The 16,557-nt window shown below is 42.0% G+C and overlaps 1 protein-coding gene across 1 annotated transcript in view; it reads right to left on the reverse strand.

The window, feature by feature from the left end:
* Positions 1-9,692: 9,692 nt before the first annotated feature.
* The window catches only part of cstpp1 (centriolar satellite-associated tubulin polyglutamylase complex regulator 1), a 241,139-nt gene continuing 234,274 nt past the window's right edge, over positions 9,693-16,557 (reverse strand). The window contains exon 9 of the mRNA XM_028793835.2: positions 9,693-10,729. Coding sequence (XP_028649668.1) covers positions 10,561-10,729 — 169 coding nt within the window. The 3' untranslated portion in view covers positions 9,693-10,560. The remainder of the gene's footprint in view (positions 10,730-16,557) is intronic.

The raw sequence follows: 16,557 nt of genomic DNA on the forward strand, positions 1-16,557 counted from the left end.
AGCTTCCACACGCTTTGCAAGAGAAATGGATGTCCTGTGGTTCTAAGTATAAGGCCAATAACAAGGGACGCTTTCCCCCCTTTTCTTTTTTCACCGCATTTATATGTCAAGAAGCACGAGCCAGGAATGACCCTAGTTTCATCCTCTTCAGTAACCACAGCACTCCAGCAAGAGAAAAATCATATTATCAGAACCTACACTCACGAATTCCCATATCTACACATAAAACAGATGTTGACACAAAAGTTGATTCAATGGAACATGTTCTTTCAGTGCAGAATGACGACTCGGACAAAAGGTGCCCTATTCACAAGAAACCACACCCACTCAAAAAGTGCAGAGCATTTAGAGCAAAGTTTTTGGAAGAAAGAAAAGCCTTTCTTAAAGACAACGGAATCTGCTACAAATGCTGTGCATCTACTTCTCATCAAGCTAGGGACTGCAAAGTGCCAGTTAAGTGTATAGAGTGTAACAGTGACCGTCATGTCTCAGCAATGCACCCTGGTTCACCCCCTCAAGATTCAGAAGATACAGTCTCAGGAGTAGATAATGGCAAGAAAGGTCAAAGAGATTCCATCGACACTTCCTCTGTTACCTGCCACTGCACCGAAGTCTGTGATGAAGCCCAGTTACCCAGGTCATGTGCCAAGATATGTCTCGTCAGAGTGTTTCCCCAGGGTCAGAGAGAGAAAGCAGTCAAGATGTATGCTGTACTTGATGACCAGAGCAATCGCTCACTTGCCCGGTCAGAGTTTTTTGAACTGTTTGATGTTCATGGTCAACCTTACTCGTATTCACTTAGAACCTGCTCTGGGATAACTGACATGTCTGGGAGAAGAGCAGAAGGCTTCTGGATTGAATCAGTCAGTGAAAGAATCAGCATGGCTCTACCACCACTCATCGAATGCAATCAGATACCTGACAACAGGTCAGAAATACCAGCTCCAAATGTTGCTATGTATCATCCCCATCTAAAATCTGTGGCAAAATACATCCCTGAGATTGACCCTGACGCAGAAATCCTCCTTTTGCTAGGGAGAGACATTATACAAGCACACAAAGTCAGACAGCAGATCAATGGTCCCCGTGATTCACCCTTTGCACAGAAGCTAGATTTAGGTTGGGTCCTTATTGGTGAGGTATGCCTTCGAGGTGCACACAAGCCAAGTGTGAGCTCATTTAAGACTAACATTTTATTCAATGGGCGACCAACTTCCCTCACGTCATGTGAAAGTTTAATTCATCTTCAGGAAGGGAAGCACCATGGCGGGGAGAAACAAAACATCAGCAGTGTATATGGAAAAAGTACTTCAGAGTACAGCATTGGGCACACAGTGTTCAATCATTCAATAAATGACAATGATCTGGCTCCATCAATTGAAGATTCAATGTTTTTAAATATTATGGACAGTGAAATGTATAGGGATGACGTCAACAGTTGGGTAGCCCCACTCCCATTTAAAGTGCCCAGACAAAGACTCCCTAACAACCGTGAGCAAGCTATGACTCGGCTTGCCTCTCTGAACCACACACTGAATCGCAAACCTGAGATGAGAGATCAGTTTCTGACCTTTATGAGTAAAATTCTTGAAAATGATCATGCAGAGCTAGCACCACCTCTGATGAACAATGAAGGATGCTGGTATTTGCCATTTTTTGGTGTACACCATCCTAAGAAACCCAATCAGATTAGGGTTGTCTTTGATTCGAGCGCTCGGCATCTGGATGTTTCATTGAACAATGTGTTGCTTAAAGGCCCAGACCTCAATAACAGTTTGTTAGGAGTTTTGATCCGCTTTAGAAGGGAGCAAGTAGCATTTACAGTAGACATTCAACAAATGTTCTACTGTTTTATTGTGAGAGAGGACCATAGAAATTTCTTAAGATTCCTGTGGTATAGAGACAACAACATGTCTAAGGACATTGTGGAGTATAGGATGAAAGTTCATGTCTTTGGCAACAGTCCTTCACCAGCAGTTGCCATTTATGGACTTAGAAGGGCGGCTGAAGCAGGTGAGCAGGAACATGGCACAGACACACGGCAGTTTGTTGAGAGACATTTTTATGTGGATGATGGGCTTATGTCCTTGTCTTCAGATGAAGAAGCTATTGACCTCTTAAAAAGGACTAAAGGGTCACTCGCTGATTCAAATATTCGTTTGCACAAAATCGCTTCTAACAGTCCAGTTGTCATGCAAGCCTTTCCCTCAGAGGATCATGCTGAAGGCATGAAGGACATAGACTTCAGGGATGATACAGAGGCCAGTCAGTGCAGTTTGGGACTTTGCTGGGAAATAGCAGCAGACACCTTTACATTCAAAATGTCTACAAGTGATAAGCCATTCACACGGCGAGGTGTTTTATCCATGGTTAATAGCCTTTTTGACCCACTTGGTTTAGTTGCTCCAGTGACCATACAAGGTAGGGCTTTGCTGCGGGAACTTTGCTGCAATGTTTGTGAATGGGACACACCATTGCCAGAACAAAAGCAACAGGAATGGGAAACTTGGAGGAATTCGCTACAACATTTGCAACATCTGCATATTCCATGTATGTATACTACCAGCTCTATATCTAATGCAGCACGCAGGGAGCTTTGTGTGTTTTCTGATGCGTCTACTAAAGCTATTGGGGCTGTGGCCTACATTAGAAGTATTAGCAAAGAAGGGAAAATCGATGTGGGCTTTGTCTTTGGAAAAGCCAGGCTGGCTCCTCTGTCTGAGCCTACTATTCCTCGGCTTGAGCTGTGTGCTGCGGTAATGGCAGTGGAAATTGCAGAGCTCATCCTCCGTGAAATAGACTTACAGGTGGACACGGTTAAGTTTTACTGTGACAGCAAAGTTGTCTTAGGCTACATACACAATCAGACTAGACGCTTCTATGTGTATGTGCACAATAGAATTCAGCGCATTCGTCAGTCAACAAAGCCTGAACAGTGGCTCTACGTACCTTCGAATGAAAACCCAGCAGATTATGCATCTAGGTCCATCAGTGCGTCGCATCTGGCAGAGACAATATGGTTTACTGGACCAGCTTTCCTCTATAAGCACCATGACAATCAACAAGAGACATCAGTGTTTTTTGAACTTGTGAACCCTGAGAAAGATGCTGAAATACGGCAAACAGTTACAAACTGTGCTACTCACATTCAAGGAAAAGAAGGGCTGACCACTAACCGCTTTAAAAGATTCTCTACCTGGGACTCATTAGTTAGAGCTATAGCCCTCCTTATTCACATTGCTCGCTCCTACAAGGCCGCTCAAAACATCACTGAATGCAGAGGCTGGCACTACTGCTTTAAACCACATACACCTGATGAACTTTCTCAGGCTTCAGATACTATCATTAAGTCCGTTCAGACTGAAGCATATATGAAGGAGCTAAAGTTTCTCGATAATGGGAAAACTGTAGATAAAAACAGTTCACTTTTTAAACTCAACCCCAAAGTGGATGAAGGCCTTATCAGGATTGGAGGCCGGCTTAGAAATGCACAACTGGAGAGTGGTGAAAAGTATCCACTAATCTTGCCTAGACAGCATCATATTTCTGTGTTGTTAGTACGCTACTATCACGAACGTGTGAAACATCAGGGCCGTCACTTTACAGAGGGAGCTCTTAGAGCCGCAGGCCTGTGGATAACTGGAGGCAAGAGACTTGTCAGCACTATTTTACATATGTGTGTCACTTGCCGAAAGCTCCGTGGAAAGGTGACAGGACAGCAAATGGCAGACTTGCCTCTTGAACGTGTCACTGCAGCTCCACCATTCACGTATGTAGGAATGGATGTTTTTGGACCTTGGACAGTGACTGTCAGGCGTACTAGAGGAGGATCAGCAGAAGGTAAACGATGGGCAATATTGTTTACATGTATGAGCACAAGAGCTGTGCATATTGAAGTGATATCATCTCTGGATACTTCTAAATGCATTAATGCCGTGAGAAGATTTTTCTCTATACGAGGGTCCGCAAAACAACTTAGATCGGATTGTGGTACAAACTTTGTAGGAGCATGTAAGGAGCTGGGATTTGTCAAAGATGAGAGAAATCAAAACTTCAAGAGGTATCTTAACAAACAAGGTTGTGCGTGGGAATTTAACCCTCCTCATTCCTCTCATATGGGAGGGGCCTGGGAGAGAATGATAGGAGTGGCTCGTAGAATTCTGGACTGCATGCTAAAACAAGAGAACCTTTGTCTCTCTCATGATGTTCTGTGTACTTTGATGGCTGAAGTTACCGCTATTATTAATGCTAGACCTCTAGTCCCTGTATCTACGGATCCTGACTCACCATTTATTTTGACACCTACTACACTTCTTACACAGAAGATTGGTAGTTCTATTCCGCCAGGAGAATTTACAGACAAGAACCTTTACAGAAGTCAGTGGAGAAGAGTACAAGCTCTTGCAGACAAGTTCTGGACCCGCTGGCGGCAGGAATATCTTTCTACACTTCAACAGCGTCACAAGTGGAATAAATGTCATCTGAACCTTCAAAAAGGAGATATTGTGCTTCTAAAAAATTATCACAGTGCACGAAACAAGTGGCCAATGGCAGTGGTCAAAACAGTCTATCCCAGTGCAGATGGGAAAGTGCGGAAAGTAGAACTTAAAACGTCAGACCATGATATTTCAAAGACATTACTGAGACCTGCATCAGAAGTTATCTTGCTTTTGTCAACAGACGATTAAGAATGAAAGAAGTTATAATCTGTTTAGTCTAGATTTAATACTGGCATCACAGACGCCAGGCGGGGAGTGTTCTGCCTCTCAGAATAGCTGTTTGATGTTCAAATGAATATTAATATAACCTTATGAATATTCATGTACATAGTTGTAAGGAAGCGGAAATAGAATTACAGGAAGTCAGTAGTTAGACAGCATGTTTCACGATTAGTCAGTGTTAGTCCCATCGAAGCAAAGTCTTTTCACTATTCTGTTCTCGTCTTTGACCACTGCCATTGGCCACTTGTTTCGTGCACTGTGATAATTTTTTAGAAGCACAATATCTCCTTTTTGAAGGTTCAGATGACATTTATTCCACTTGTGACGCTGTTGAAGTGTAGAAAGATATTCCTGCCGCCAGCGGGTCCAGAACTTGTCTGCAAGAGCTTGTACTCTTCTCCACTGACTTCTGTAAAGGTTCTTGTCTGTAAATTCTCCTGGCAGAATAGAACTACCAATCTTCTGTGTAAGAAGTGTAGTAGGTGTCAAAATAAATGGTGAGTCAGGATCTACGCAGTGGTGTGCTGGGGAGGCAGCATTAAGAGGAAAGACGCCTCACGCCTGGACAAACTGGTGAGGAAGGCAGGCTCTATTGTTGGCATGGAGCTGGACAGTTTAACATCTGTGGCAGAGCGAAGGGCGCTCAGCAGGCTCCTATCAATTATGGAGAATCCACTGCATCCACTAAATAATGTCATCTCCAGACAGAAGAGCAGCTTCAGTGACAGACTGCTGTCACTGTCCTGCTCCACAGACAGATTGAGATCGTTCCTCCCCCAAACTATGCGACTCTTTAATTCCACCAGGGGGGGTAAACGTTAATATTTAACATTATACATAGTTATTGTCTGTTTTTTCACCTGTATTATTATCATTCTTTAATTTAATATTATTTATTGTATCAGTATGCTGCTGCTGAAGAATGTGAATTTCCCATTGGGATTAATAAAGTATCTATCTATCTATCTATCTATCTATCTATCTATCTATCTATCTATCTATCTATCTATCTATCTATCTATCTATCTATCTATCTATCTATCTATCTATCTATCTATCTATCTATCAAGGGACTTTTGAACTAGAAGAAAAGTGCTTTTAAAGGCGGTGATCAGGATGAGCTCAAGCGCGTGCAGAAGGAACTCAGAATCCAGCTCAGGGCGGCGAAGGAGCAGTACAGGAGAAAGCTGGAGCAGAAGTTGCAGAATAACAGCATGAAGGAAGTGTGGGATGGGATGAAGATCATCACTGGCTGCAGCTCGAAGCGGGGTGCCACCATCGAGAGAGACGTGAAGAGAGCAAACCAAATGAACAACTTCTTTAACAGGTTTGACCACCCTAACTCACTCTCACCTCAGAGTGCTGCACCCTCCACCCATCCTTCTGCTAATACCAGCATAGGAGAGACATCCCCACCCACAATTACAGCAGCACAGGTGAGCAAAGAGCTGAGGAGACTTCGTGCCAGCAAAGCAGCGGGTCCAGATGGAGTATCGCCACGACTGCTGAAGGTCTGTGCGTTGAAGCTGGGGGGTCCTCTACAGCGCATCTTCAACCTGAGCCTGGAACAGGGGAGAGTCCCGAGGCTTTGAAAAACATCTTGCATCACCCCAGTCCCAAAGGTATCACGTCCTAGTGAGCTGAACGATTTCCGGCCTTTCGCTCTGACGTCACATGTGATGAAGACTATGGAGCGGCTGCTGCTTCACCACCTGAGGCCACAGGTACGCCATGCCCTTGACCCTCTGCAGTTTGCATACCAGGAGAAGGTGGGAGCGGAGGATGCCATCATCTATATGCTACACCGATTCCTCTTCCACTTGGACAGAGGCAGTGGTGCTGTAAGAATTATGTTTCTAGACTTCTCTAGCATCTTCAACACCATCCAACCTCTGCTCCTTAGGGACAAGCTGAAAGAGATGGGAGTAGATTCAAACCTAGTGGCATGGATCATGGACTATCTTACAAACAGACCTCAGTATGTGCGTCTTGGGAACTGCAGGTCTGACATTGTGGTCAGCAGCACAGGAGCGCCGCAGGGGACTGTACTTTCTCCGGTCCTGTTCAGCCTATATACATCGGACTTCCAATACGACTCGGAGTCCTGCCACGTGCAAAAGTTCGCTGACGACACTGCTATCGTGGGCTGCATCAGGAGTGGGCAGGAGGAGGAGTATAGGGACCTAATCAATGACTTTGTTAAATGGTACGACTCAAACCACCTACACCTGAACACCAGCAAAACCAAGGAGCTGGTGGTGGATTGTAGGAGGCCCAGACCCCTCCTGGACCCTGTGATCATCAGAGGTGACTGTGTGCAGATGGTGCAGACCTATAAATACCTGGGAGTGCAGCTGGATGATAAATTAGACTGGACTGCCAATACTGATGCTCTGTGCAAGAAAGGACAGGGCCGGTTATACTTCCTTAGAAGACTGGCATCCTTCAACATCTGCAATAAGATGCTGCAGATGTTCTATCAGACGGTTGTGGCGAGTGCCCTTTTCTACACGGTGGTGTGCTGGGGAAGCAGCATTAAGAAGAAGGACGCCTCACGCCTGGACAAACTGGTGAGGAAGGCAGGCTCTATTGTAGGCATGGAGCTGGACAGCTGGACACCTGTGGCAGAGCGACGGGCGCTGAGCAGGCTCCTATTAATTATGGAGAATCCACTGCATCCACTAAATAGTATCATCTCCAGACAGAGGAGCAGTTTCAGCGACAGACTGCTGTCACTGTCCTGCTCCACTGATAGACTGAGGAGCTCGTTCCTCCCCCAAACTATGCGACTCTTCAATTCCACCCGGGGTGGGGGGTAAACGTTAACATTATACAAAGTTTTTGTCTGCTTTTACCTACATTTTTATTACTCTTTAATATTGTTTTTTTGTATCAGTATGCTGCTGCTGGAGTATGTGAATTTCCCCTTGGGATTAATAAAGTATCTATCTATCTATCTATCTATCTATCTATCTATCTATCTATCTATCTATCTATCTATCTATCTATCTATCTATCTATCTATCTATCTATCTATCTATCTATCATTATTTGGACCTTCTTTCGAAACATGTCCAGTACAGTTAATTAATTACACCTCTGATGGTATTCTACAGAAAAAGGTAAAAGGATTAGCTCAGAACCTCAACGACAAAATATGAAAGGCGATGTGTGTATGGGATACATCTGGAGACAATTGTGCTGGGGGGGGGAGTTTGGGAAACAGAGGGCTCGGGCATAAAAAGAGAGGAACTACAGGAGGGAAATATCTATAATGGCTGCCAACAATCTATACTACAGAAGGCCTGGAACAGATTTAAATCTCTTGGTCAATAGGAAGACACATTTTTGGGGGAGACTACATAACACATATGCCATCATCAGAAGAACATGGATTTTGTGTTCAACTTTATCATCACACCAAAACACAACAATAGAGGACATCTTTGTTCATTGAGAACTACCAGAAAGAACGAGAGACAAGGCATGTGACACCGGACCTTGCATAGTAACGTCTTTAGATTTGGAAAGTAAATTTTCCTTACAACTTTCTGTAAATGTGGAGTCCATTGGCAAGTAATCTAGAAGCAAAAGGCACAATGAGAACATTTAGGTACTCATTGATATCCACTCATGTATCCTTTGTGAAGATTCAGCCCAGAACACAGACAGACACCAGATGTCCATTAAAACACGTTTAATATTTCTGCAATGTATACAGCACCTCACAATGCTCTTCTAGACTAATACTCAGTCCCTTTCTTTCTCTTTCTTCTCTCTCGCGCCCTCATTCCTCCTCCCACAAGCTGTGTCTTCTTCCTCCCGACTCCAGCCCATCTATTGCAGTGAAGTGTCCCAGGTGCTCCATGACGATCTTCCGGCAACACTTCCTGTTGTGGCAGAAGTGCTGCAATCTAAGGCTCTGTAGCCATCTTTCAGGTTCCCCCTGGCGGTGGCCACGGGCTCCAATAGGGTTGAGCTTCCAAGCTCTGCTCCCGTGGCACCAAGGTGAACCAGAGTGGCTGCCCTCTCATGGCCCAGGAGAGATATTGTCTCTCCCCAGCCATCTGCCACACCTTCTATTCATATTATGATACAGTGATGACTGGACTTGAGACTTGTGTCTCCCCGAAAAACATGAGCAGAACATTTCCTGACCTTTATACACATGGCCAAAAATATTGGTATCCTTGCATTTTATTCAAATAATTCACTATGCTTTTAAAAAAAAGTGTAGACATTAAAAGATCTTTTGTCATCCATACATACACTACTAGTCAAAAGTTTTAGAACACCTCAATTTTTCCAGTTTCTCTTCAAATTTATTCAGTTAAAATACAGTGAATGACCTACAATGGTGAAAAGGTAAGCAGTAAACTGACAGATGTTTCAATTTAAAGTTTAGGTTAGCAAATACTGAAAAAAAGGAAATTTCAAAATATTACAAATGGGCCTTCTTCGAGGAACAACTAATAGGTTACAACTTATAGATGTTCTGCAACAATTCAAGAAAATTAAGCCTTGCAAGTTGAAGCCAACAATTTACACAGGTGTCCCAACTTCTGTTGATTACTTAAAAACCCACTGTCTGCCTGTCTTAAAGCGGAGTTGGAACAGACTGTGTTACTATGTAATACTTGGATAATATTTCAGTGATAATGGGAAGAAAAAGAAAATAGCATAATTCAGAGAACATTTTTTTTGAAGAGATGAGAGTACCGAAGCCATATCTGTATAATCTAACATATACACACACACGCATGCATAAATTAAAAATATTGTGTATATATATATATATATATATATATATATATATATATAATATACACCACTTAAAAAAAATCAGAATTTTAGCACTTACTTTGACAGTCAATAGCACATCGAAATCCCTGCATTGAATCGTCTCCCAGCACAGATCCTGTATTGAGTTACGTGGCTTTAAAAGGGTTGTTCTGTTAATCATGTGAGACCTTTTTCAAAGTGAGTATTATGCAATGCTCATGAACACCGCTGAGAGGAGACAGAGTATTAAAATTGAAAGTGTATGATCAAATTCTAGGCAAAGCTGTCTGCACGTCTTGACACTCCCAATTGCTCAAAGCATACATTTCACTTTGCCTTGTTATCCCTTTCATTATTATATTAATATTAACAAGAATTAATTTGAATAAAAACTTTATTTTGTTAAAGATTAGAATAATTCTCTATTACAACCATAATCAAATAAATCATGTTCTTTGCTATATCTTGAGATTTATTTGTTGGGATATTTTTTTGTTTAGTAATTTAATTTAGTAATTTATTTTAATTTAGTGATTAAAATTTTAAAATCTGTTAAGGTATGTAAACAGTGATGAAGCATTTGAAAACATTTTTCACAACAAATAATTGACCTTTAAAGTTTTTAAATTATCACTATATTATTCATTAAGAAAGAAAGACTTGTAATAATTTTCCTAGGTATATCGATCAACAAGGTTCCAGTGCTTATTGCAGTAAACACAAGATTTGGGGGAGTTGAGCTCCACTAATAATAACAAACACTGTGGCGCCATGTAAGGATACTCTTAATGAAATAATACATTTAATGTAGGTTAAGGAAGCAGTGTGTGTGTGTGTGTGTGTGTGTTTGTGAAGGACATACAAATTGAGTGTACAGCTGAGCCACTGTAAGAATTACAAATGTTGAGGTCATCACAGACCATAAACTGGCTCACTACTACATCCAATTCAGCTCTCGTTGTGTCTTTCAGACCACCCTTCCACTCAATGCCACCCCTATATAGTTTGCTGTTTTCAAGTCATGTGTCCTCAAGAGGCTCCATAGCTTTACAGCCTGTTAGTTTTCAGATGAGTCAGTCTCTTCTGTGGAGCCATCACTTTCAACCTCAATTCTTCTCCGGTGATGTAGAGATTTTTTTGGAGATGCCTTCCTGATTGGCTCCTTGTGTCCTGTTGTGGTGCTGTTACTGCTGTTGGACGCTTGACTCAGTGAAATCTGGGCAATTCTAGAGAATCAGAAAAACAATTCAGAAATCACTCAGCTGCATTACCAGAAAAATAACTGACAACAACCTGAACTTTCAAAAAGGCCGATAATGTTCCATTAATCCATCCATTTTCTGAACGTGCTCTGTACATGATAGAGTCAGTGGGGGTTGGATAGCTCCAGGGTTGACAAAGGAGCCAAGTCTAAATGGGAAGCCAGTCCATCAAAGGAAGTAATCCACCACTACCACCGTCAGTGTTAAAGACACTAATTAACATAATAATAACTAGGGGGCTTTGCTGAATGCACGCTAAGGAGATGCGGTCTGATCAGCTCCTGTCTTTCTGCTGCTGCTGCCGAGCTGCGTGTTCTGCTTGTCGTGCTGCGTGTCGATCATTTAAAAGCATGTACAGCAGCTGTCCTTTTGTCTCTCTGCCTTGTCTCGCGGGACCTCAAATTGTCTTCCGAGGAGATCGCGTATTTTTTTTTTTTTGTTCTTTATTTCGCCTTATACAATTTCTTGCATTAGAAATTTGGTAGTTTTCGCATACCCCTTGGGGTCAGAGCGCAGGGTCAGCCATTGTACAGCGCCCCTGGAGCAATTACAGGTTAAGGGCCTTGCTCAAGGGCCAGCAGAGCAGTGGCTTTTTGGCAGTGACGGGGATTCGAACCAGCAAACTTTGGGATACCAGCACAGATCCTTAGCCTCAGAGCCACCACTCGCCCTAAGTATTGTCTCCTTCCAAGATTTTTTTTTTTTATTATAATAGAGAGATAAGATCCTGGGGCTTTAGAAGTAACCAATGTGCCCAGATAGATACCAAGCAAACTTACAAAGTCTACTTTGACACTGACTGGGCTGTGATATGAACTCACCACCATGGAGATGAGATGCAGCCAGCTGAACCATGGAAGTTGAATATCAAGATGTGATGTATCAGTATTTCACTTTTGAAGATGAAAGCTAGGAAAGATTTTAAAGCATATGATTCTGTCTCCAAGTTTTACATCAGAAAAGTTTCATCTATATTATGATATTCATGAGCCACATACCACTCTGTAGTCAAGCTTTCAATATGCTCTGAAGCAAATGTTTTAGATTTTATTATTTTATTCTGTTACTTTCCATTTTGCTGGTAATCCCTTGATACTGCCTATTCTTCAAAGAAGCAAAGTCTTTTAATGGTTTTTCCTCTTTTATTTGGAAACAAGACATTGAAATAGAACACAATTCAATCTAACAAATGAAGATAACACAGCAGATACAATAGTGAACTTGAAAACAGTTTATAAAACTCATCCAATTTTTACTGAGTCTTTAAAAGGCCATTCATCAATTTATGCTGCTTATCGTGGGTCCAGGTCATGGGGGCAACAGTCACATCAAAGGACCTCAGATGTCCCTTTTCCTCAACACCTCCTCCAACTGTTTTGGGGGGGATACCAAAGCATTTCGAGGCTGGCCGAGAGATATTAAACTCTCCAGCATGTCCTAGGTCTGCCACGAGGTCTCCGCCCTGTTGGATACGCGTGACACACCTCTCTTTCCATGATCTAGTTCTTTCAGTCAGTATCCACATGTCATGATCATGGGTGAGGGTAGGAATGCAGATGTACCAGAAAACAGACCTTTAAATCTCATCTCAGCTCTCTTTTCATCATGGCTGACCAATACAATGTCCAGATGACTACAGACAACACTCTGATCTGCCTGTCCATCTCCCACTCCCTTCTTCCCTCACTTGTGAACAGCACCAAGGGATACTTAAGCTCCTCCACTTGAGGCAGCACATTGTGCCCAACATGTGGAGGGTACTCCACCCTTTTCTGGCTAAGAAACATGAGCTCAGAGTTGAAGGTGCTAATCCTCATCCAAGCTGCTTCACACTGAAGTCAGAGCCCATTGAAGCCAACTGGATCACATTATAAGAAAAACGCAAATGCTGAGGTCACTGAACTGGACACCCTCCAGTCCTTGGCTGTACCTAGAAATTCTGTATATAAAAATTATGAACAGAATCAGTAACAGAGGCCAGCCGTGGTGGAGTCCAACACCAACCAGGAATGAGTGACTTACTGTTGGCAATGCAAACCAAGCTTTCACACCAGCTGTTCAGGGAGCTAAAAGCCCAGTCCGGTATCCCATACTGCAAAATTCCAAAGGACACCACATTGGATGCAGTCATAGGCCTTTTCCAAGTCCACAAACATATGTAGATTGGTTGGGAACCCTCCAGAATCCTCGTTAGAGTAAAAAGCTGGTTCCTCCTGAATCTGAGGCTCAACCAACAGCCAGAGCCTCCTTATCAGAGTCCTGGCATAGGTTTTTCCCAGGGAGACTGAAGATTATGATCTCCATAAAGTTGGAACTCACCATCCATTCACCTTTCTTATAGATAGGACCACCACCCCAGTTTGCCTATCCAGAGGTATTATCCCCGACCTCCAAGCAATGTTAGCCAAGACTGCCAAACAACATCCAGGGCCTTCAGGAGCTAATGGTGAATACCATCCATCCCCATGAACACCTGTGAGGGTAAAAAAAGCTGGACCAGTGTCCTGCGACTGGGACAAAATCCTCATTGTTTCTCCTAGATCCAAGGTTCAACCAAAAGATCCCTGGTGGAGGTGGAGGAGCATGATCACCCTAAAGTTGCAATCTTTATAAAGCGACCCCATAATTTATGATTTTCACATATTTAATATTTGGATTTATTCTACAGATGGGTTCTCCCTGTGGAGCCCAAACCTCTAAACTGTCAGGGAGATTGGTGTTATTAAACTGCCCCCTTATGTGGGCCAAGTGACAGAATTGCATCACATTAGTATTTTTCTTCATTTCACTTGATGGGGCCAAGACAAGCAATTTCCACTTAAACAGATTAATTAATTCAACAGATTAGTTTGATTAATGATTTCAACAGTGGGTCATAAAATAGGAAATCATATGCTGTGTTTTCCCATACTGTGTCTTTGTCTACAGCAGTCTGTTCCTGTGGCAAAAGCATGGGATTGTAACCCTAAGACTGCCACTTCAGTCATCCTCAGTAACTGATTAAATCAGTAAATCAAATAACCTGCCAAAAATAATAAAAAAATAAACATGAAACCAATTCTAACATAGTGACAATTTAGGTAAAACTGTCAACTTAAAAAAAGAAAGAACCATAATGTAATGAATGAAGCAGGTAGCCATTGCTTCTTTGCAGGTGATTGACGTGGTTTGGATTTGCCCTGCAGAGAGTTTGCATCTACTCCAAATGTGTATGGGGGGTTACCTGTCACAAATATTGGTGGGTAGACTGCCAACTGTGAATTGGCCTGGCATGATATATGCAAGTTTTTGCATGCCGTGAGATGAACTGGTGTTCGTTCTGTCACTGCTACCATGACAAGTTCAGGCTTTCTGCAGTCCTACACCATATGAAAAGGAATCACAAAATGAATGGATACAGCATGCAAAGTTTTTTAATGCAATGCATTTTCAAAATACACAAAGAAATTATTGCAACTTGTATAAAAATGGCTTGACTTTCATATATGTCTGACAACAAACTATTGTTATACGGTTAATGGAGTGTTTAACAAGGAGGGCTGCTCAGTAAGGGGTTCTCACATAAAAGGCAAAAGAGATCTGTGTGGAGATGACAAACTGGTAAGAGTGTGCCGGGACAAATGTTCAACCTCACAGACAGCATTTATATTTTCAATGACCCTTGAATTCTTATCCAGGTAAACTAAGCTCAAATAAAGATTATTCTCAGCTCATGTAACCATACTAAAAAAAATAACAATGCTATATGGTATGTTGTATTGAAATTGTTGTGATACAATATAAATGTGATTTTCTTTCAATTGAAGTTTAGTATTTGGTTAGAATTTGAGATTAAGTTTTATATTTGCCGGACCTTAAAATAAAAATGAAATTAAGGCTCTGGTTAATGGAATTTCACTGATGGTGTAATAGGAAAGGAAAAGGGGCCACAGTGACCAAGCTACTTTTAGTCTATTATAAATGATGAGCCAGCAATTTGTGCAAAACCAAATTCACAGCAAAACCTCGAGTTTCACATTGCAGTGAAATTCACAGCATTGTCCAGGGAAAAAACTGTTTAGTATACATAAACGCCTGCCCCCCACTTATTTTCCTTTAATGTGCAACCTGGTGGCAGTGCCAATTCCCATCAGACAGAAGTACAGTAGTGCTCTGGCGCTGATGGTGAGACAAAGTTTAAACTCCTTGGCATTAAACCTGAGAGTGGATACTAGCTGCAACTTTCCTGCTGTATTTACAGTATGCTGCTGTTTTGCTATTTACATGTTTCTGTTACACGTAATAACATTTTATTCTTGCTGGAAAAAAAATGCAATGTTTTTGGCTCATTTTTCTGGAGGTAAAAATACAGTAATGTTAAGGAGATTAATCAAGGGGTGAAATACCAGCAAATGCATGATTTTCACCCAAGATCATAGTATATTTTTTCTTAACCAGTCTGGATAAAGCTTTCATTACCTCATGGGATTACAGCTTTAGTCCATTTGTCTCGTCGTGGGCTGTGCTTAGCCATTTTGCATTTTCAAAAGACATTTCCCCTTTTCTTTTCATTTGGACACTTTTCTGAGAAACAGAGGTGTAGCATGATGTTGCCAAACTCTTAGGGAGCAAAGTTTTTCTTTCCACCCCTCCCAAAAAAACTTTATAAAAAACTCTTTTTAGTGAGTTTCACAGTTATGGAACTGCATGCAAAATTAATTTTAGTGCCAATTTCACAAAACTGCAAGTGAAAGGAAATTTATCTGGTTAGTCCATCACTACCTATTTAACGGTGTGTTGTGTGTGTGCACAATATGAAAAATACTGAGGAAATAAAAATAAAAGAGCACATTATGCAATAGAAGTAAGCCGTGATAAAACAGAATGAAGCACATTTTTTCTATAGCTGAGTTGTTTTTGTTCAGAATATGCAATAGCAAGAGAATGATTAAAGATGGTGTTTGTAAGTGAGTGAGTTAGTAGGAATTACTCAAGTCCATTGTATGGCGAGGTAAGTCTAATATCAGGCTTTGAGGACAATACTGAGTTGCAATTTGTAGCAATTTTAAATAAACTTTGAATGAGTAACTACGGTGGGTTGGCGCCCAATCCGGGGTTTGTTCCTGCCTTGCAAACTGTGCTGGCTGGGATTGGCTCCAGCAGACCCCCCGTGACCCTGTGTTAGGATATAGCGGGTTGGATAAGGACTGACTGACTGACTGACTGACTGAATAACCTTTAAATCCTTTTTATAGCATTACAGTGATCCCTCGCTATATCGCGCTTCGCTTTTCGCGGCTTCACTCTATCGCGGATTTTATATGTAAGCATATTTAAATATATATTGCGGATTTTTTGCTGGTTCGCGGATTTCTGAGGACAATGGGTCTTTTAATTTCTGGTACATGCTTCCTCAGTTGGTTTGCCCAGTTGATTTCATACATGGGACGCTATTGGCAGATGGCTGAGAAGCTACCCAACTTACTTTCTCTCTCTCTTGCGCTGACTTTCTCTGATCCTGACGTAGGGGGTGTGAGCAGGGGGGCTGTTCGCACACCTAGACGATACGGACGCTCGTCTAAAAATGCTGAAAGATTATCTTCACGTTGCTACCTTCTGTGTGCAGCTGCTTCGTGAAGCGACATGCTGCACGGTGCTTCGCATTCTTAAAAGCTCAAAGGGCACGTATTGATTTTTGACTTTGTTTTTCTCTCTCTCTCTCTCTCTCTCTCTGCTCCTGATGGAGGGGGTGTGAGCTGCCGCCTTCAACAGCTTTGTACCGGCGGTGCTTCGCATACTTAAAAGGCAAACAG

Source organism: Erpetoichthys calabaricus, chromosome 2 (assembly GCF_900747795.2).
Source record: "Erpetoichthys calabaricus chromosome 2, fErpCal1.3, whole genome shotgun sequence".
Taxonomy (NCBI): Eukaryota; Metazoa; Chordata; class Cladistia; order Polypteriformes; family Polypteridae; genus Erpetoichthys; species Erpetoichthys calabaricus.